At 43.6% G+C, this 20,584-nt stretch overlaps 1 protein-coding gene and 1 pseudogene across 1 annotated transcript; both read right to left on the reverse strand.

The window, feature by feature from the left end:
- Positions 1–750: 750 nt before the first annotated feature.
- Positions 751–1,814, reverse strand: LOC147622138 (uncharacterized). Its single transcript, XM_086823552.1, has 2 exons — positions 1,306–1,814; positions 751–1,267 (listed from the first exon to the last, which is right to left on the reverse strand). The coding sequence occupies exons 1-2, from the start codon at positions 1,812–1,814 to the stop codon at positions 751–753; spliced, it is 1,026 nt and encodes a 341-aa protein (XP_086679678.1).
- A 402-nt stretch (positions 1,815–2,216) lies between these two features.
- Positions 2,217–13,033, reverse strand: LOC147622139 (small ribosomal subunit protein eS27w pseudogene; annotated as a pseudogene).
- Positions 13,034–20,584: the final 7,551 nt, after the last annotated feature.

A 20,584-nucleotide genomic window follows, 5' to 3' on the forward strand; every position in this document is an offset into this window, starting at 1 on the left:
TCTGCACTTGACATCCTCCAAGTTGAATGCTATCAAAACTACCTTTGTCAAATAAATCTAAACCCAAATCTGCCAAATAGTCAAACTGATCACCAACTTTCTTCACAATGAAAACATTTTGAAAGTTAGACAGAACATTTCTCATCAACATCAGAGATTCAGATACTTCAAAACCAAAATTTTAACCCTTGATAACTTTTGCAACTTCCCTCATAAGATTTTGACATTCCGTTTGAATCCTCCAGCGATCAAAATCAGTCTCAATCAACTTGTGTAGGTTTATTTGGTGTGACACCAATATGCAAGAAACCTACTGAGATGTATACAAACCAAGTTTGCTCTGAAATATGAAAATTCCATAAAAATCAGGAAAATAATCCACATATAATCCTTTAAACCTATTTAGATGTGATCTGATCCACAAACCATAAAAACTGATCACTATGCATCCTATAATGCATTCTTCATTGCCCAATCAGCAACTCCAAAATCTGCAACACATGAATATCTAAATTTTGACAATCTGCCATCATCTGTATTTTAGAATTTGTCATCCACATCTGACAACCCATTTTGCACAAATTCACCTCCATTCTGTCATCAACTTGAAAGCACACATCATTCAACAAAAATATATTTGAATTGAGAACAACTTTTCCCACATCCATTTTAGAATGCACATCCATCAAACTTAAGCTTAAAATTTCATCAGCCCGCATTTTAGGCATCATATGCTGATCCCCCAAATTGTCAACCAATCCACTTGTTCAAATTCTTTGCAACTGAAACATCTCCTTGCTGAATATCAACTTGTGACATCAAAATATGTCCTTCAAAACATTCAGAGTCAAAATTGTGATTTCCTTGATCATCCGCAATATCACTTATATCAGTCGAAAAATCCACTTGAATCCACCAACTATCAAAATTAGCATTTGGAAACTCCTCTGGTATTCCTGCAGCACCTGAAATGTGACCATAACAATTACCAGCAACAACCATGCTTTGATGTACAAGAACGGATTTTGCTCTTGTTCCGCCATATTCCTCTGAAATACACTTGCTTGCTGGAAATTCCTCCCACTGGTTTTTTGATTGCAAAATCTGTTTATAGGGTTCAAATATCAATTCTGCAATATCTTTTGGCTTCAAATCCTCCTGTGCGGATCTTTCTGGTGGAAATTCTTCTTGAACTGACATATTTGCCAAAAATTCCTCTTCAGCAAATCTGATTTCAGAGAATTCCTCCTGATTTGATTCTTTATCTCTGTAATTCCACACACATCATCCATGGAACCTAAAAACAACTGAATCACATCCTCCTCTTCATTCATCTTGGTATCCGCCTCTTCAATTGCGCTTTGAATGACATGAACAACATCATTGCTATGTATGATCTGCTTCTCCTCACAACATTCCTCAGATGCAAGTGACATATGTAACCTAATGTTGAGCAATGAATCTTCCTCTTCCACTCCATGAGCATACTCTAGTGGTAGGTTAGGGGTATCTAGGGGCTCTTCTAGGCTCTCTTGGCCAACCTCCTTTTGCACCTCCTTCTCCTCCATCTTTGGTATCCCTACTTGATGGATTTCAATGTCCATGCCAACCCATCTGTCATCATCATCACTCAATTCCCCATTGAATTCATCCTCATGTGCATCCCTCAACTTCTCACATGCTTTTTGTAACTTCCCAATGCTTTTCCTACTGGAACATGACTTTCGCTTGTCTCCTTTGTGATCAGCTAACCATTCATATGCACTCTCTAAGTCATCCTCAAAATCCGCCAGCCTTTCAAATGTAGTTTCCATTTCCTCCCAAGATGATGCTTTATGCACTTTATGGATGATTTTATGAAACTTTGTGCATAGGTCAACCATACACCATTTCCTACATGCATCTTTATTTGAGCACTCATCCATTGCACATGGACAATCATCTACCTCATGCTTCCGACTCATGCAAACCTCACATTTTTTCTTCTTCTTCTTACCCCCCATGACACACTCACATAATTAAAATACAACAATCATTTTCAGTCCTCAAGAAAGATGCACCACACCAATCTGAGACCCATTAAATTTGCTAAACGGAGAGCCACGGATGATGTACCGAGATCCACAAAGTTCATTTAATTGGCTGCTTAAAATTGATTGAAATATTTTAAATTGATAATATTATGATTTCTCCTTGAAAAAATTACCACATAAAAGTTACCTTCTGGCTGCAAAGCAGATCCAGTCTCTGCAAATCAAAAAAACTGTCAAATTGTGTTGTCAAACTGCATTGTCAAAATCTGCCATGATCATCCTTGAAATGAACCTTGCCGCCTTACTACTACTGATCTTACAAAATAAGAATATGAAGGCTATTGTGAACTCCCTAGAATGTATTACCATTCAGCATCTGACTTCCAAGAACCATAACTACCATTGTAATCGCCACCATAACTATTGCTTGGCATCTTCTTGTTGGCACTCATCCCCCTTACAGAAGAAAGCATACTCAACCTTGAACACCCTTCATAAGCACCATCATTCGAATTACACCCTTTCTTAAAAATAGACAAACTAATTCTTCTTCAATCTTCTGCAGAGCCTGATTATGTCTGAATCAGATTTTGCCTCCTAAATCTGATTCTTCTTCAATCTTTTGCTCAGCCTGATTATGTCTGAATCAGATTTTGCCTCCTAAATCTGATTTCGCCTCCTGAATCTGATTTGGCATCCTGAATCTGATTTCAAAATAGCACCTGAATCTGATTTCGCCTCCTGAATCTGATTTCAAAACAGCACCTGAATCTGCCTGAATCTACAGCACTTGCTTTGCATGCTCCTATTGTAGGCTCCATCAACCATTGTGGTTGAAACCACCGTGAATCGCCAGTGTTTACTTTTGCTCATAGCCAAGCAGTTTTTTGCACAGGAAATTGTCACACAGGAACTGTCATTTTAGATGACTCCTACTCTTGTCAGACCAAGAAAATCCTCACACACATAGAACTTCAGTTTCAAAACACACACATTCCCCTCTCAGATCACTACTACATTGTATCTACACTCAAGACACTGAATATGCAAAGTACAGGAAACAGGAATAAGACAGATAGACTGACAAACTGCATCTTGCATTCAGAAATCCCCCATAGCTACACCGAAAATCTGCCTAGTATCAAGAACGTCCATAACTGAAAAGCCTTCTCCCTTTTCAAGAGCCAAACGACTTTTTAACTTCTAAGATAATGAAAAGTCCCCAAAATAGACTAAGGATTCATACATATGATAAAAGTAATTCCTCCTAAGGTCTAGCCTAAACAATGGATGTGAATGTATGGAGGTGATGTGATGTAAAATGGATAGATGTGAATGGATGTGATGTCATGTTAATCGGGATGTGAATGAACGATATGAGATGTGAATGGATGTGATGTCATGTGAATCGGGATGATGTGAATGAATGATATGGGATGTGAATGGATGTGATGTCACGTGAATCGGGATGTGAATGAATGATATGAGATGTGAATGGATGTGATGTCATGTGAATCGGGATGTGAATGAATGATATGGGATGTGAATGGATGAGATGTCATGTGAATCGAGATGTGAATGAATGATATGGGATGAGAATGGATGTGATGTCATGTGAATCGAGATGTGATGAATTGCGAATCGGGTAAATATGAATGGATGAGATGTGAATGAATATGATGTGAATGAATATGATGTGATGAGATGTGGATATGGCTAAATGATGCGAGTGGATGAGATCTGAGGGTATTTGAGGAAAGAAGTGATGAGATGGAAAATGATGCGATTGAATGAGAATGGAAATTTATATGAAATGAATGTGGATTAAGTAATGTTGATTATTGTGGAAAGACGAGAGTTCGTTATAGAAAGTGTATTTATGGTCTATTTTTGAATGACTGTTTTATGTCAAGAATGCTGGGAAAATATTTTGACCGTCTTGTGATTAAGGTCGTGGAGACCTAGCTGATAAAGTTGCAACAGCTGACGGAGAGTCAATGGAGGATGTCTCGCGTAGCAAGGTCAGCCGAGGTCTTAACCAGCCTCGGTTTGATTAAAAGGTGTAGATGGCGAAGGATTTCTCCAAGGCCTTTGATGTCAAGGTCCCACCAAAGCCAGCACCATGTTGCCATTTATATAGGCAGTGATGTGTGTGAACACACTTAGAACCACCGAGGCACTTTTTCCCTCTTTAGGAGGTTTTTTCCCCCGGCTTGTATATACGCCCATTATTCTAGGGCTAACTTATCTTTGTACATCGACACAATCTAATACACTGTGTGTTGTGTGCATTCTTGCTTCTTCTTCTCCAAGCTTTGTGTGCTTTCCTGCAACCCTAATTCCAACAATTGGTATCAGAGCAGGCATCGGCTCCCAGGGCTACACCGCTAGCACCCTCCAACTCACGTTCTCCGATTGAGGTGAGCTTTCACGAGCACTTGCAGGTCCCTATACTCTGCAGATTTACCCGTAGGGCTTTGCGTTCTGAGAAATTGCATCTGAGGTCGTTTCGGTCTCCATTTATGCATTACAAGTTCTGTACACGTGTTTTCGTCATTTTGTGCAGAAATTTTGACAGTGTAATTTTTTGCAAAACAAGCATACGTATTCTATTGTGGACCATGCTACATAGCACGAGTTGTTTTCTCTTGAGTCTTTGCTTCATTATAAGTAGCTTTTGCATTAGTTTCAGTCAGTGGCCATGGCTGATAACAGCAATGATGTATTTCGCATGTTGTCTGCTCTACTGATGACAAATTGGATGGAGATAGCAACTACCCACTTTGGGCATACATGATGCAGCATGTTTTGGTTGCAAAAGGAGTGTGGAACATTGTGCAGGGTATGGATGTACGTCCAAGTTCTGTGGATGTAGGATCTGTTGAGGATGTTGCAGGTTCTAGCAGCTCTACTATTGCTATTGTTTTACCCACTACTGAACAAGCTCGTTAGGATGGTAAAGATGCGCAGGCTCATGCCTTGATTGCACTTTTTGTCAAACGTAACATCACTCCACATATTCGTTCAGCTAAAACAGCAAAACAAGCTTGGGATATTCTAGCTGGTTTGTATGCAGGTCGTAATAACGAGGTAAAAATCTCTTACCTGCGTAAAGAGCTAGAATCGAAGATTATGCAGGAAGATGATGACATGAATGTTTTTCTTGCTGAGATTAAAGATCTCAGTAAGAGCTAGAATCGAAGATTATGCAGGAAGATGATGACACTTTCTCTGCAGAGCTGGAGGTTGTACGCGCATACGCCTGCTATGGTACATCCTAAGCCACATTAGCTTAGGGCTTTTGAAGCCCTAAGCCTCACGGATCTACAACTTGATTTTGAGCTGCAATGGAGGCGTAAAACGTGCGTGGGATGCAAAAGACCAGGCGGCTATTGATTTTTTCCATGGAAGCTTGCATAAAAGCTTCATAATTATGCTTTTTCTTGCTCTAATCCTCTCCACTTTGCTCTAATCACCTAAGTAATCTTGTGAGGGCTTGTTGCTAATCCTACTCTTGATTTTGAAGCGGTGGCCAACCACATGAGGCATTCATAAGTCTCATTCATCAAAATGTCATCAAGCTTCCTCGTCATCTTCAAGTTCACAAAGCCTTCCATTTTCAAAAATCAAGAGAGTAAATAATGAAAAGAGTTTAATCAATCTTTTAATTGAACTTTCTAGGATTAAGAAGGGTTGAATTGTAAAGAAGAGAAAGGGGTGGCCTTTCCATCAAGGCATAAAATTTAAGAAAACCATAGATTTAAAATTCACAATTAAACTTACATGAAACTTGTAAGCTTTCCTTTGGCTTGAGGGATTGAGGCTTCTACTCTTGTTTGCAACAACAAAAGTGGCCACCAGCTCTTTTGGAGAGGATTTAGTCAAAAACAATTGAATTATCAATTAAATTCAATGTATTTGACTCTCGGAGGAGTAGAGTAGCAGTGCATAAACACTATTAACCTTTTACAAAGGGAGAGGCTTCTATATTTATAGGAAAAAATGAGCCTCTAACCAAGCAAACTGATTCTAAAATTTTCCACATCAGTTTGGTCGATTTTTTACCATTTTTGGGTCAGTTTAGCTCACTTTTTGGATCTAGTTGAAACAGGAGAGAGGAGAGATGAAAATATCTCATTATTTTTGAGTTTAAAACTCATCCACACATGTGAAATAGGTGCCTCCTTGATGAGGGGCATTGCCCACACTGAGGTGTCAAAAATGCATCATTTCCTCTAAATATCTCTTCTTTTTTAACTAATCGGAGAGTCAATGGAGGACGTCTCGCGTAGCAACTCGCGTAGCAACTCGTGTAGCAAGGTCGGTCGAGGTCTTGACCAGCCTCGATTGTTCGATTAAAATGGTGAGCTTTCGATACGATGGATGAGGGACCAAGGAAGCGGCCTATGAGTGAAGCGCTAGGTCACGTGCAAAGGATCCTAGAGGGTGCTGACCATACGGTGCTCGGTCTCTAGGTCGACGACAATACCCACGCGTGCGTTGAGGAAGATATTGGAACAAGGAGTAAGAGTTGTTTTCTGAATTTGGGCATGGATCTGGTTGATTGACCTTGCTGGTGCTCAACAGACGAGTCCATGGCTCTTTTATATGGATCTGTTGCTTGATCTTGCTGATCTTCAACGGATATTCCATTTTGATATGTGAATATATTGGTGGTTACTATGAGCTAGGAACTATCGAAAAGTTCCTTGAGTGGACAGGTGGTGAGCGTTCTGGTTGCCAATGATGCCATAAGTACATCGATGAAGGAAAAATAGGAAATTAGGATTCAACCGGATATTTTGGAGGATTATGATAAGTGACACTATGGTTTCATTAAATGATTGTTTTAAAGACAGTTGATTTTGTGAAAAAGGTAATTTCATATTGGGTGTGTAAGTGGTGTGACTAATTTTAAGTTTGCATGAATATCCGGCTAGGGGGCCTGGGAACTCTTTTTCCTGGTACCCGGGACAAAACCTAACCAAATTCTTAATTGGATCCCATCACTACAGTGGTTGGCTAACCCACTGGGGACTAGATGGGGTTAGGCTGGACTGATGGATCCCTAAAATGAGACTCAATTCTGTTATGGTACGGTAGATGAAGTGAATCCCGAATAAAAATTATTCTATGGAAAAGAATCAATAGCTGTGCCTCTCAATGAGAAAAAAAGCGTTGGTCTCTATGATCCAAGTGCAATCTTTTCCTTGATCTGACTATGGGACTTACAGGTTTGGTCAGATCAATTCAGTTAGGTAAGTCTTTTGACTACGTTAGAGTAAAATTTATCCTAGAGGAATCGCCCGTGCTTTCCGAACAGGGAAGTTTTTTCGGGTTGAACCGAGGGATTAGTCTCTTGTCTGGATATCCATGGGCAAGGCCCCGAGTGAGGGACCCTGCCCCACGTATGAAGTGCTACTTCGGCCGACGATGAGGTGTATGGTCCCGGAGTGTTTTCCCCAGCATGTAGAGGCTGGAAGGCCGAATTCTAGATCATCGGCAATATAAAGGAAAGAATAAGAGAGCCGGTTTGGCTTGTATGGGATTGATTCATGTATAAATGTTTTTAATAAATCTTATCTTTGGCATTATTGTACTATGGCAAAGGGCTATTTTAACAAACCTTGTGAAAAGGGCCTTAATTAAGAAACATGTTTATTTATGTCAAAACAGTGTGGTAGAATTAATTAGAAAATAAAATTGACACGTGAGTAGGGTGGAAAGTGGGAGGATGGAATGCCCCGATGGCACCATCCTTACGCGGACGGGTGGACCAGATTAGTCGAGTAGCTTTCCAACAACAGATTAAGTCGAGTAGCTTTCCAGTAGCTTTCCAACAATAGATTAAGTGAGTAGCCCTGCTTTCTGCTTCCTTCAGACTTAAGGATAATTGCTAGATCTGGCTTTCTATAGTGAAAAGATGCAGGGGAGAAAAAAATACATGCTTTGTTTGCTTCCAAATTGGCATGCTTCACATATTTTCTGCATACCTTCAACTTTAAACTTTGGCAGCCCTATCACAATTCCTTTAGTCTGCATAGACTTCATTCTCTACACATTCATATGTCCAATTCTTTTATGCCAAATGTCTGTGTCTGCAACAATTCCTGAACTATTTGCAAACATCGCAGTACTCACTTCAGGCATGTTTACATCCAATGTAAACATTCTGCCCACTCTGTTGCCTTTTGCAACCAACCTGCACTTGTCTTTAAAGTCTTCAACATAACAACCATCAGGGTTAAACCGAACCTACAAACCCTGCTCAATCATCTAGCCAACTGAAACCAGATTCTTTGTTATGTTCGGAACATGAAGTACATCTGCAAGGTACTTCACTTTGCCATCCTGCATAGACAATGGCACATCTTGGGCAATTGGATGAGCAGTGTCATCCCCTGTTTCCACAAAACCTGGTCTTTCAAGGTTTTTCATCTCCTTGAACCACTCCCCATGACTTGTCATGTGGTTCGAAGCACCTGAATCAACGTACCATACATCATCTTTATGTGCTACTTTAACATTTTCAGACATGGCATTAACGACATGCTGCATAACAAACAACCTTTCATTATCCTCACTGTTTCTGCTCGAGGATGCATAGTTATTTTACTGCAATTTTCCATTTTGCATGTCAGCTAGCTTCTTATATAACAAGCTGCTTGCACATGTCCAGGCTTACCCACAATCAAATCATCCACATGTATCATTATACTGCCTTTGCTAATTTCCACGACCTCTTTGACTCCCCATGCCTCTGAATTGGCCTCTTCCACCTGCGTTGTTGTTGTTGTTGTGAATTTTGGGACTGTTGTTGTTGTTGCTGTTGGCCATAATTCTGATTACCTGTTCGGCCACCTCCTTGGCCACGTCCACGGCCTCCTCTACCTCGTCCTCTTGCTGAACTTGTGTAGAAGGCCTGTTGCTCTGAACTATTTTTGTTTTGTGAAGACTGTTGGTCTTCACCCAAGCTCTTCTCTTCTATAATCAACATAGACACCAAATCTGTGAAATTGGGAATGTTTTCCCAAGTCTGAATAGACGTCTTGAAGGCCTTATATTGTGGCCCGAGACCACATAGACAGACTTCCACCTTATTATCATCATCTACTAAAATGCCAATAGATGCAAGGGATTCCACAATACCCTTGATCTTCAATGCATAGTCATTCATAGACATGCTCTTTTTTTCCACAGTATGAAGTTCATTCTTCAACTGTATCTTTCGTGCCTTGGTATTTGTTTCATAGAGCTTTACCAAGGTGTCCCACGCCTCCTTGAGGGACTTGGCATCCTATATGTGCCCAATCATAGTGTCTTGTATACTGATTGAGAGCCAATACATAACTTTTCTGGCTCCTTGGTTCCAATCCTTGAACTCTTGCAGTAGTCAGATTGATCTCTGGTATCTCCGGTACCTCTTCATGCTCACCTTCTATATAGTCCCAGCAACCCTTTCCCATTAGGAAATTTGTCAACATGAACCTCCAAGAATGGAAGTTGTTCTTATCAAGCTTCTCAATGAGCGACAATTTGGTTTATGCCATCATTTGACATCTTGCTAGACACACAAATTTACCAGAAACAGCACTCTGGTTTGTCTTGCACAAACTGCTATATTTTCTGCACAGCGGTACTGTAATACACTCAAACGTCACAAACAATGACCTCAATGTGCATACATACACCCAATGGCAACTGTTGACCTCCTTGCAGTACACACAGTGTCTGCACAACCAATCTGTCTTCCTGCAGTTCTTAAAACAGAGTTCTGCAGAGAATTGATGACTTACCCGCAGTGCTCGAAATTGCCTGCTTTCTGAAAAACGAAGGTTGTAACGCGCCCGAAATGCATTTTCGACCTAGAAAATTTTATTCGATAGGATAATTTTGTCCGATAGGACAGAATAGTTGCCCTATAGCTTTACTCTCGCGAAGAAAGCTCCTCAATCAGAGATCGTTTGCCGGTTCCTCTCGTAGAGCTCCTGACAAGGGTGTAGTCATCGCCAACACAAATAGGGAAGAGTAGTTGAAGCTCTTATCCTCGTACCGCTTCTTGTGCTTCTCTTGCTTGCAGCTCAGCCCTTAGCATGAACCAGGCTTTGATACCATGAAAAGATGCAGGGGAGAAGAGAGCTTGAGCTCTTGCAAGCACACACACACTCACAAAACCCTAAAAGAGAACACACAAGGTGAGAGGCTGAAAATCTTCTTCTTCTTCTTCACAACACTCAACACACCATATACAAAGATAAGAGTACACTTAATATGAAAGGTACTCAACCAATACATACTCGGGTTCTCTATAGTGTAAACCCAACTAAATGAGCTGGCGTTATAACTATGCCAGTCTCTAGAATGGCTGTCACATAGCCTGTCATCCCACTGGCTGCATATCACCCATGATCTCACTAACCATGCCAGTGGTGTAAGTGTGGGGCCTATCCCCCAGCGCCTCACTAGATGAGCTCGATATCTCAACATATAGGCCTCTCACTCACACCACACACACCTCACTCACCTCGCTCACACAAAGAGATAGACAAAACACCAAACAGAGCGCACCACTACTATCACAATACCAAAAAGAGTGATACAAGGGAGACTTTGCTCTCTGATAGTAGAAGGACTGTGGAAAAACTCAAGGTGATACATGAGAGAGTGTCCTCTTCTGTGAGAGTGTGTCCTAGACTGTCTGTATGCTGCCGCGAGAGAGTGCTCCCCTTAACTCCTCCTTGGGTGTCCTTCTCCTCGGGTGGTGCTCAAGAGGATCTCTCCCTGCCTTGGGAAAGGGAGAGGGGAAAGAAAGATGGTGCTTAGGATCTCGAAGAGGATCTCTCCCTGCCTTGGGAAAGGGAGAGGGGTGTTGCCTCCATGAGTGCCATCGAAGTTGGCCATGCACGTATGAGATGTCGAAGGAGACCAGCGGTTAGAGGGGTCAAAGAGCATTGGCGATTGGAGGGCACTGGTGGTGACGATGGTCAGAGATGTTGGAGGTGATGGTGGAAACTCTTGGTGGAGTGTGGAGGACTTGGATTCCCGTCCACAGGTCGAGTAGTCGGAGTGGTCGAAGTAGTCGGACGGCACTGACGGTCGGAGTGGTCGGAGCACACCAGCGGTGACGGTGGTCAGAGTCATCGGAGGGCACCGGCAGTGACGCTAGTCGATGGGGTGTGGAGGAACCGGCTTCCCGTCCATAGGTCCCCCACTACTACTCAACTCACCCTCGTCCCGGTGAATGCCAAGAAAACACAGGTGAGCCTTCGAGCAAAACATCCGAAAAGGAGACTGCCAGGCATACCTCATACAACGATCCTTCCAGGAAAATCTTCTAGAGAGATACAAAATAAATAAAAATGAATCAACTAGGCTCCTGGGCAACTTCATCCAGCAAGCTGTAGAAAAAAATGATTGAACATGGAGCTCCTGGGCACTTCATCTAGCAAGCTATTTCTGAGAGCTCCTAGGCACTTCATCCAACAAGCTATCACTAACTATATTACAACTATCATCCCCCGGGCAAAGCATCCGATAGAAGGCTACCTCAACAAAAGCACAAAACCAATCTAAACAATAATCATCACTGGCCACTTTGTCTGGGCAAAACTTCTGGCACGAAGTCTAGGCATACAAGATACAAAATGAGATCTGGCCATGGCCAGTATATAAGAGATCCTCTTTTCATTAACAAAAAAGGTTTGATGCTCCCAAGCATCAGTAGCATGTGCCACGGTAGCCTCCAAGAGAACGTATGCTTCAGGGGGGCCAATACTGCTCATAAATTGCCACGAAGATGGCCATACCAAGGGCTCTACAGCCAAAGGGGAAAGCTACACATGTACATGCTATGTTATGGTATTGCAGAGCGATGACGAAGGGGTGTGCCCTTGAGAGTTTTGCTGCTGCAACCCATGCCAAGAGCTCTTTAACACATTTAGATGATCCTCTATGTGCTGCAAAATGCAATGATGTGCTTCCAAAACCACAGCCGCTTCCACTAGATCTTGTAGGCATTGCACACATGAGAGATGCCTTACTTAAAAGCAAGCAAACTACTGTAGAATGGCTGGACCGGGCTACCAAGTGTAGAGGTGTAGCTCCACATGTTCCTGCCACTATGGGCATCTGGACAACATCCAAAACTTGTTGGACACAATCAAAGTGGCCACTCTTTACTGCATAATGGAGGCATGTCCTCCCATTGGGAGCATCAAACACGAGGATATCAGCTCCCCATGCCACAAACCGCTCAATGCAAAATACCCTTCCATTTTTATAAGCAAGCATGAGAGGCATATGTCTACGATGATTCATTGCATTCAACGACACACCCTTCTCCAAAACAGCAACAAAAGTACCTAGGATTTGCCCATGTGAGGCAGCATAATGCAAAGGTGAGAGGTGGCTGCGAGAGAGAGTGCCAATGGGGAGTGACGGGAGGGGGACGATGATCGCACACGAAGGGAAGTGAGGGCAGTGAGAGAGGGGGAGGGAGTCAAGTAAGTTGATGAGACGAGTAAGGTGAGAGAGGGGGGGTTGGTCTGTGGGGTGGGGGGAAAAGGCATGGTCGATGAGGGGTGAAGTAAGAGGGGGGGCAACCATTTGGTTTGTTTTTTTTTAATAACTATTATTATCATATTTGTGTTTTTTTTTAAAGGGGGGGAATGGTGTGGTGGGGGTGGCAGGAAGGTTTGCCCAGAGTACAAATCCAAGAGGCTAGTCAAAGGACTCAGCTTGACAATGTGATTCTTTCTAAATGAACTGCCCTCAATAAGTCGAGCACGACACCCTCCAGTTGGCTGGCATAAGACGGTAGAATGGCTTCCACATAGCACAACACTCTGGGAGTTACTAAACACCGTGGTGAGGCTGAAACATCCTGACATTTCCCATCCATGAAGAAGGAATTTGGAGACCGCACAAGAGGTTTCAATTTGTGTTTTTTTCCCCACCTCTACTGGAGGGTGCAGTAAGTCAATGTCATTAGAGAGAACCATGATGATCGTCGAGGGCGCGGAAGGTTGAGGATAGCTCGTTAGCACTGTTGCGACGGGCTGTAGTGCCAAAACGAGCTCCAACAATGGTGCACAACTGCGAAAGAGAGGAGGACAAAGGTTGAGGATAGCTCGTTAGCACTGTTGCGACGGGCTGTAGTGCCAAAATGAGCTCCAACAATGGTGCACAACTGCGAAAGAGAGGAGGACGAAGGGGGGTGATTGTTGCACAGGGGAGGCACCGCTGGAGGGATGGGGGGTCATGAGGTGAGAGAAGGGGAAGGCCTAGGCGTACAATGGGCCAGCGAGGGGGGCTGGTCGTGAGGGGAGAGAAGGGCGCACAAGGGTAAACGAAGGGGGGGTTGCTGGTGGTGAGGTGAGAGAGGGGGGAAAGCGAAGGGGGGGCTGCTGTGTACACCCAAGAGCAGGCGAGGGGGTTGTGAGGTGAGAGAGGGGGGAGGCTTGGGCGCACAATGGGTAAGCGAGGGGGGGGGGACTAGTTGGTGAGAGGGGGTTTGTGAGGAAGAGGAGGTGGGGGTGTCGGTGAAGAAAGTGGGGGGGGTGACGGGTGACCGTTGCGCACAAGGTTGAGGGGGCCCGGGGGGGGGGGGGGGGCGAGGAAAGTGGGGGAGAGAGGAGAGTGGGGTCGGTAGAAGGAAGGGGGAGAGGAGAGGAGAGGAGGGTCAGTTGGTGAGTACACAATAGAGGAAGGGCAAGACGAGGGGGGTCGAGCGAGAGGGTGGGGCAGCCGGGGGTGAGCAAACAAGGGGGGGCGCTAGACGGTAGGGTGACAGTGACGAAGAGAAGGGTGGTGGGGTTGCTAGAGGGAAGGGGGAGAGGAGAGGGATGGTGGTCGGTGGGGTGAGAGTGAGGGAGAGTACAAGATGAGAAGGTGGGGACTCAGGAGTGAGGTTGGTCGGTGGGGAGTGATGGGAGAGGGAGACGAGGTTGGTCGGTCAGGTGAGGGTGAGGAAGAGAGGGTGGTGGGGTTGCCAGAGGGAAGGGGGAGAGGAGAGGGATGGTGGTCGGTGGGGCGAGAGGTAGGTGAGGGGGTGAGGAGTGTGTGGTTGGTGAGGAGTGAAGGGAGTGTGTGGTCGGTGAGGAGTGAAGGGAGGGGGTGGTTGGTGAGGAGTGAAGGGAGGGGGTGGTCGGTGGGGTGAGGGAGGGAGAGAGGGGGTGGTCGGCGGGGTGAGGGAGGGAGAGAGGGGTAGTCGATCGGTTGGTCGGTGAGTTGAGTGTGAAGCGGGTGGTCAGTGGGATGAGTGAGAGGGCCCTAAGTGGTCGATGGGTGAGGTAAAGGGGAAAAGAGAGAAAGAGAGAGGTGGCAGGTGTTTTTGTTTTTTTTTTGGGCTTTTTATTTTGTTTTTTAATAGAAAAAAGAAAACTAAGAGGGGGGAGTCGATTTTTTTGGGGAAAAATGATTTTTTTTGGAAAAATAAAATAAAATAAATATTGAGGGAGGGTTTTTTTGGGAAAGAAAAAAATTACAAAGGGGGGATTTTTTTATTTTTTTTAAATTTTTGCTTGATTGGGGAGAAGGGGAGGTTGGGTTGGTCACTGATGATGAGAGTTGAGGGGAGAAGAGAGAGGGAAGGGGAGAAGAGAGAGGAAAAGGGTGGGTGAGACGAGTGAGAGATTGATCGGTGAGGAGGTTGTGTGAGAGAGATTTTTTTTTTTTGCATCTCTTGTAAACGAAGAAGGAAAAAGAAACCGAAGAGGGGGATTTTTTTTATTTTTTATTTTCGAGACGGAGACCCGATCCTTGGCACTTCACGAACACCAGAGTGAGTTGAGACATGTGTTTCGCTTGAGCCACCACCCTTGGCCGGCCACATCTTCTGAAGTGCTTTGATTGAGGGATCTGAAGTCTACACAGATCTTGATGTTGTTGGTCTTCTTTTTTGGAATCATCACTATAGGTGACAACCACTTGGAGTGCTCAATGGGAATGATGATACCTGCCTCTTCCATCTTGTCTAGCTCTTTCTTCCGCACTTCAGAATATTTTAGATTCACGCAGTAGATGCCCTTCTTGATCGGCCAACTGCCTTCTTTTTGTGAAACTTTATGAGTGCAAATGGCTGGGTCTATCCCTGGAAGATCCTTGTGAGTCCATGCAAATGCCTCTTGGTGTTCATTGAAAAAGTTGGTGATTCTCTGAAGAGTGGAAAGGTCCTCCCAACCCAAGCTGCCACTAAGAGGGGGTGTGGCTCCTCTGATGTGCCCAGGTTCAGCTCTCTCACCTCCTCATGGTAAGTGGTGGGTGGAAGAGGAGCGGTGCCGAGTGTTGCTTGATGGAGACATAAGGGGTCATGGATTGGGGTGTTGTCCAGATGGAAATTACCAATGTGTTTCTCTGTCCAGTTAGGGGGTATCTCTTCTACTGGCAAGGCTTCTTCCCAACCCTTGAGGTGCTCTACCCGCCTCACCTTGTAGGTGCGTCTGGGAGGGGTTATAGGTGCCTCTCTGATGACTCCTCTTGAGAGACCTTCTTGCGAGGTTGTCAAAAAAACTCAGGTTCCCCTAGACCTATGACCTTTATGGCTTCCTGTTGAGATAGTGTTGCAGAGGAGGAGGCCAGAGTGAGCAAAGATTCTGTCCAATCCCATACTCCTGCTTCTTTTGAGAGCTCTTCTTCTTGGGATAGCTCTTGAATAGGGTATGGGTCCAACTCCACTATGTCCACCAAGTTGCACTACTGGAATCCCTCATAGGAATTTAACCAATTTCATAGAGGTTTTGTCGCCTCGCCCTTTGAACCGAATGGATCCTAGGCCTCATCTGCTGGTGTTCTTCCTCGTCATTGGGTCCTTTCTCCCGAATGAGAATCATGTCATGTAGGGCAGTACCCCAAGCACTCTCATCTTCGGGACCTTTTTCCGGTGTCCCCTCTGGGTTAGGGTTATGCAAGTTGTCCCGACCCCAATCATGGATCACTTGAGCTGCCCTCAACCAAGGCCTTCCAATGAGTAAGTTGTAGGCCCCTTGAGTTGGTGGGAGGTGGAGACCCAAGACTTTCCTAGTAGCTTCGGGCATGATGTTAACACCAGAACCACCATCCACAATGGCTCCTGTAATTTGAGTTCCTCCCACGGAGATTGTCACCCTTGGGATTCGGTGATCGGCCACTCCTGGGACAGTGAGGCATACCCTTGCTTTGCTGCCTCCTGGGCCGTCGCCCACTACTACTAGATGTGGCTTTATCCCTAGTTGCCTTCGGATCCATCCAATGCTGGACCAAGCCTAACAGTTGCTCTCCTATTTCTTGGTTCAAACCACATAACTGAGGAAGGGTGATTTTCACCTTTACTCCTGCCAACTTTTCCTCCCAACTTAAATTACTAACCTTGGGTTGGGTAGACTTTGAAGGTGTGGTGGTTGGGGGAATGACCAAGGTAGGCGCCGCTTCCTTCTCCATTTGAATGAATTCCTCCACGGCCTCCTTATAAGCTCGGTTCCACAATGGATGGGTAGATTGCACCATCAGGGAGAGGAGCTGGTGTCTTTGGGGCTCCTTGGGACTGGGTGGTGTGATGACTGCCACTATTGGAGTGCCAGTAGTGGGAGGTGGCACCACTACCACTATTGGAATGTCAACCTTAGGAGATGGCACCACAGCTTCCACCATGTTAACTAGTGGGGGTCTAGGACATTCTCGGGTGTAGTGGTCTTGGCTCTCCAGGCAATGGAGGCATGGGGGCGAGCCCTCTAGTATAGTGCATTGAGCTTGCATGTGGCCGCTCCCCCCACAATGGTAGCATATAAGAGGTCGGGTGGGGTTGTTGGGAGGATGGTGATTGGGGAACCTTTGGTTAGCCATACCTGTTGTTAGCGGTTGGAGGTACTGGAGGGGCTGCCGCATAGACCACTGGAGGTGGGTTTTGATAGACTTGAGGTGTTTGTGGGACCGATGGGAGGTACTGCTGATAGGTTGGGAGAGTGCTTGCTTGATATGGAATTTTCATAGGTAGGGGGTTGTATGTTAGGGTTGCTCTGGAGGAAGGAGGGGTATTGGTGTATGCTACCATGGCTACTTGAGCTCCCTACTACTAAGATGAATTGGTTTGGGGCGGTGGACGGGTTTGTACAAAAGTAGCCATGGGGGAGGGAAGGGTATGTGGGGTAGCTAAGTAGGAGGGACCAGCGGGGCAGGGTTAATATAAGCTTGGGATTGGGGGGTTGATTGACGGTTCAAGAAGGGTGTTGGGTTTGTTGGTGGTTAGGAGCCTGGGAAGAAGTTGAACCACTACTGGTTGGGGTCAGCATGTAGTCTTCGGCAAAGGGATTAAGCGGGGAGGCACCTTGCTTAAGTTGTTGTTACATAAGGCAAAGTCCCTTGAGGTAGTAACACTCCTTGTCCTCATGGCCCGCCTTTGAGCAAAATGAGAAATATTTCTTGGATAGACAATCATTTGGAAGATGGCCTTGCAAGCTACATACCGGGCACCATGGACTCGTCTTGGGATCTTTGACCTTGAGCTACTCGATCTCCTTCCTAAGCACTGCCATAGCCGCGTCTTCTTGTTGTGACCTTTTGAAATCTTCAAGCTCCTTCTTGAGCTTGGCTAGCTCTTCCATGGAAGCAGATGTAGACGCTATCAAAATGCCTATAACTTCTTGAATAAATCATGTTTTTCATGTTTGTAAAAGTCAATTGGTAGAACTTGGGGTTTCAAAACAACACAATCTCCTTTAGGTCCTAGTTCCTAAGCTACTTGTGAACTATAACAAAAATCTCATAATTACCAAGATGCTGAAAAAGAGAAAAATTTTGGCCTTCCAAAGGTACTTCCATAAAACTAGGGTTATGTTAGTGCAAATTGGTAATCAGAAATGATTATATAGTTCAAAACCAAGTTAATACAGATTTTTTGGGGTCCCAAGCTCAAGTAAATCTTGCTACCTTAGTTTTTCAATCGTGCTACATTTTTCAAAATTTCTAAATTCTCTCTCAACAACCATGAAACAAAGGTTTTAGGTGCCCAAATTATGTTTGTACAATGTACCTTAGCGAAATTATTCTATATAGACAAAATGTTGCAAGTTTACTAAGGAATGTAATGCGTATGACTCAAGAATCTAAATCCAGAATTTTTGTTGTGTGCAGTTTTGACATTTTGAAACAATTAATATTTGTAGCTTACTAAGGGGCTTTTACATATAACTTTAAGATCTCAATGGATAGATTAAGCATTGTATCACCTTAAAAAACTTGCAAACACATTAAAACCATGTATTGGTTTGGATACAAATGGATGCTAAAAAGTGGTGTATCAAACACACACAACTTCCTACTATTTTAGACACTCTCAATTGAATTTTATTTCATGTGAAACTTGGTAAAATCTTTGACACAAATATGAAATAATTACTTGGAATTTTTCACGGGGCTTAGTGATTTTTTTCTCTAAGCTTATAAGGCGGTTTTCTCAAACCTAAGTTGCAGTCTCATGCAAGTCCTATTTATGGGTGTAATTCCTTATCGTGCCAGCATCCAAATTGCAAGGTTACATTTTTTAAAGACACACTAGGTCACATATTCAAACTCCTCAAGAGGGATTTTGAATATGTCTTTCCTAGTGCAAGTAGCATTTTATTTGCATCGTCCAAAAAAGGACACTTAAGTGTCCTTTTTTGGTACCAAACTAGTGTTAAGTTGCTCAAATACAACTAGGCTTCTTGCTCAATACATAAAAGCCTTATAGCTCCACCTTTAAATAGGTGAGCTAGTGGACCTTAAGTCCCTTCACACACACACCTTTCTCCCACCCTTTTACATGACCTTAGTCTTTTAATACCCTCCCTCAATACCAACTATGAAAGAATCGGAATAGGTGGTATTGGACATAGGTTGCCTTTATAACATTAGGCGTACAAGGTTTAGGAATATAGGTGTTGTTACATTTTAAAATAGGTGCTCAGAGGAGTTAGAGATTGATACAAAGTTAGCCTCTGACTCTTTGTTAGGACATTTAGAAGTGATATGTCCCATTTGTTTACACTTGTTACATTTCATTTTGTTGGGATATTTGATCCAACAATTATTTGCCAAATGACCCACCTTTTTGCAATGGGCACATCTTACTTTGACCACTTGATGTGACAAAGCTTGTTTGATATTCGATGAAGTGGTTGCATTTGAAGATTCAGCTCCTCCCTTTGGCCTCTTTTCTTCATCAAGACAAGATTGAATGAATCCTTCGAGGGTGGGATTAGGTATGTTCTTCAGAGTGGTGACTAAGGTGGGGTACACCTTCTTGACTGCTTTTAGCAAAACAGCCACTGCATCATCTTCATCCATTCTCGCATTCACTGATGCAAGTTGAGCCATAAGGCCCTTCAAGTGAGAGATGAAGGCTCCAATGCCATCTCCCTCTTTGAGTTCCAAGCTGAAAAATTCAATTTTGAGTGAGATCTTGGAATTCTTACCACCACGAGCTCCATAGAGCTTATCAAGCTCATCCCATTTCTCCTTTGGAGTCGAAAGCTGGTCCACATGGTGAATGAGAGCCTCATCAAGATGAAGCATGATAATGGCTTGTGCCCTCCATCATCTTCAATATCTTCAGCCTTAGTTCGATCAATAGCCTTAGTGCCGGAGATGAATGGCCAAAAACCTTTGGACATCATCTTGTACTTGACAAGGACTTGCTAAGTGTGGAAGCCCTCTCTCGAGAACTTCTTGATTTGGGTGTTTTCCTTTGACATTGGTATTGAAGGAGGTTATTAGAGAGTAATGGGCTGATTTATGAAGAAGAAAAAACTAGAAATTTATGATATTTACGCTTAATTAGAAAGAGAAAGGCTTATGAGAGTGCGATAACCCTTAATCAAGCCAAGGATGTTGCATAAATAGGAGATTAAGATGGTAAATTTTATGGTTTAGCACTTAGGGCTTGTGCCCAACCAGTAATTTTGATGGAGATTAACTTCATTAGTGTTAAGGAGCACTTTGTTTGGTGATTAAGATCACCATTAGTGTTTAAAAACATGATTAGTGCTTAAGAGCACATTTTTAGTGTCTAATGATACTTATATTGGTGATTAGACGTCTAAAAATGTGTTTAAAAGCACATTTTTAGCATCTAATGACACTTATATTGGTGATTAGATTCACCATTAGTGCTTAAGAACACTCTTAGTGTTTAAAAACACTGGAATAACTCCCCTTTGCTAGATTAGAAGCCTCATTAGTATTAATCAATACTATTAGTGCTCATAAGCACACTTTGAAGGCTTTGTGAACTTGAAGATGACGAGGAAGCTTGATGACATTTTGATGAATGAGACTTATGAATGCCTCATGTGGTTGGCCACCGCTTCAAAATCAAGAGTAGGATCAGCAACAAGCCCTCACAAGATTACTTAGGTGATTAGGCGTATGTCGAGGGAGATCTTCATGGATTGGTAAGAAATCTATTTAAGTGAACTGGGAACTATGAAATTCGATCTCATTGGTTGACTAACTAGTCTTCAACAGAGAGTTCGGATAATACTTGATTGTAAAATAATGGAACTATAATACTAAGGATTATGATGGGAACACTGAGGTTT

The sequence above is a fragment of the Cibotium barometz genome, chromosome 29 (assembly GCF_041138505.1).
Source record: "Cibotium barometz isolate CiBa-2024 chromosome 29, ASM4113850v1, whole genome shotgun sequence".
NCBI lineage: Eukaryota > Viridiplantae > Streptophyta > Polypodiopsida > Cyatheales > Cibotiaceae > Cibotium > Cibotium barometz.

Coding starts and splice junctions, on each gene's coding strand:
- LOC147622138 (XM_086823552.1), bottom strand. CDS start 1,814: ATGGAAACTACATTTGAAAGGCTGGCGGATTTTGAGGATGACTTAGAG. Junction 1,268..1,305: donor GAGGAGGATGTGATTCAGTT/GTTTTTAGGTTC, acceptor GTGGAATTACAG/AGATAAAGAATCAAATCAGG.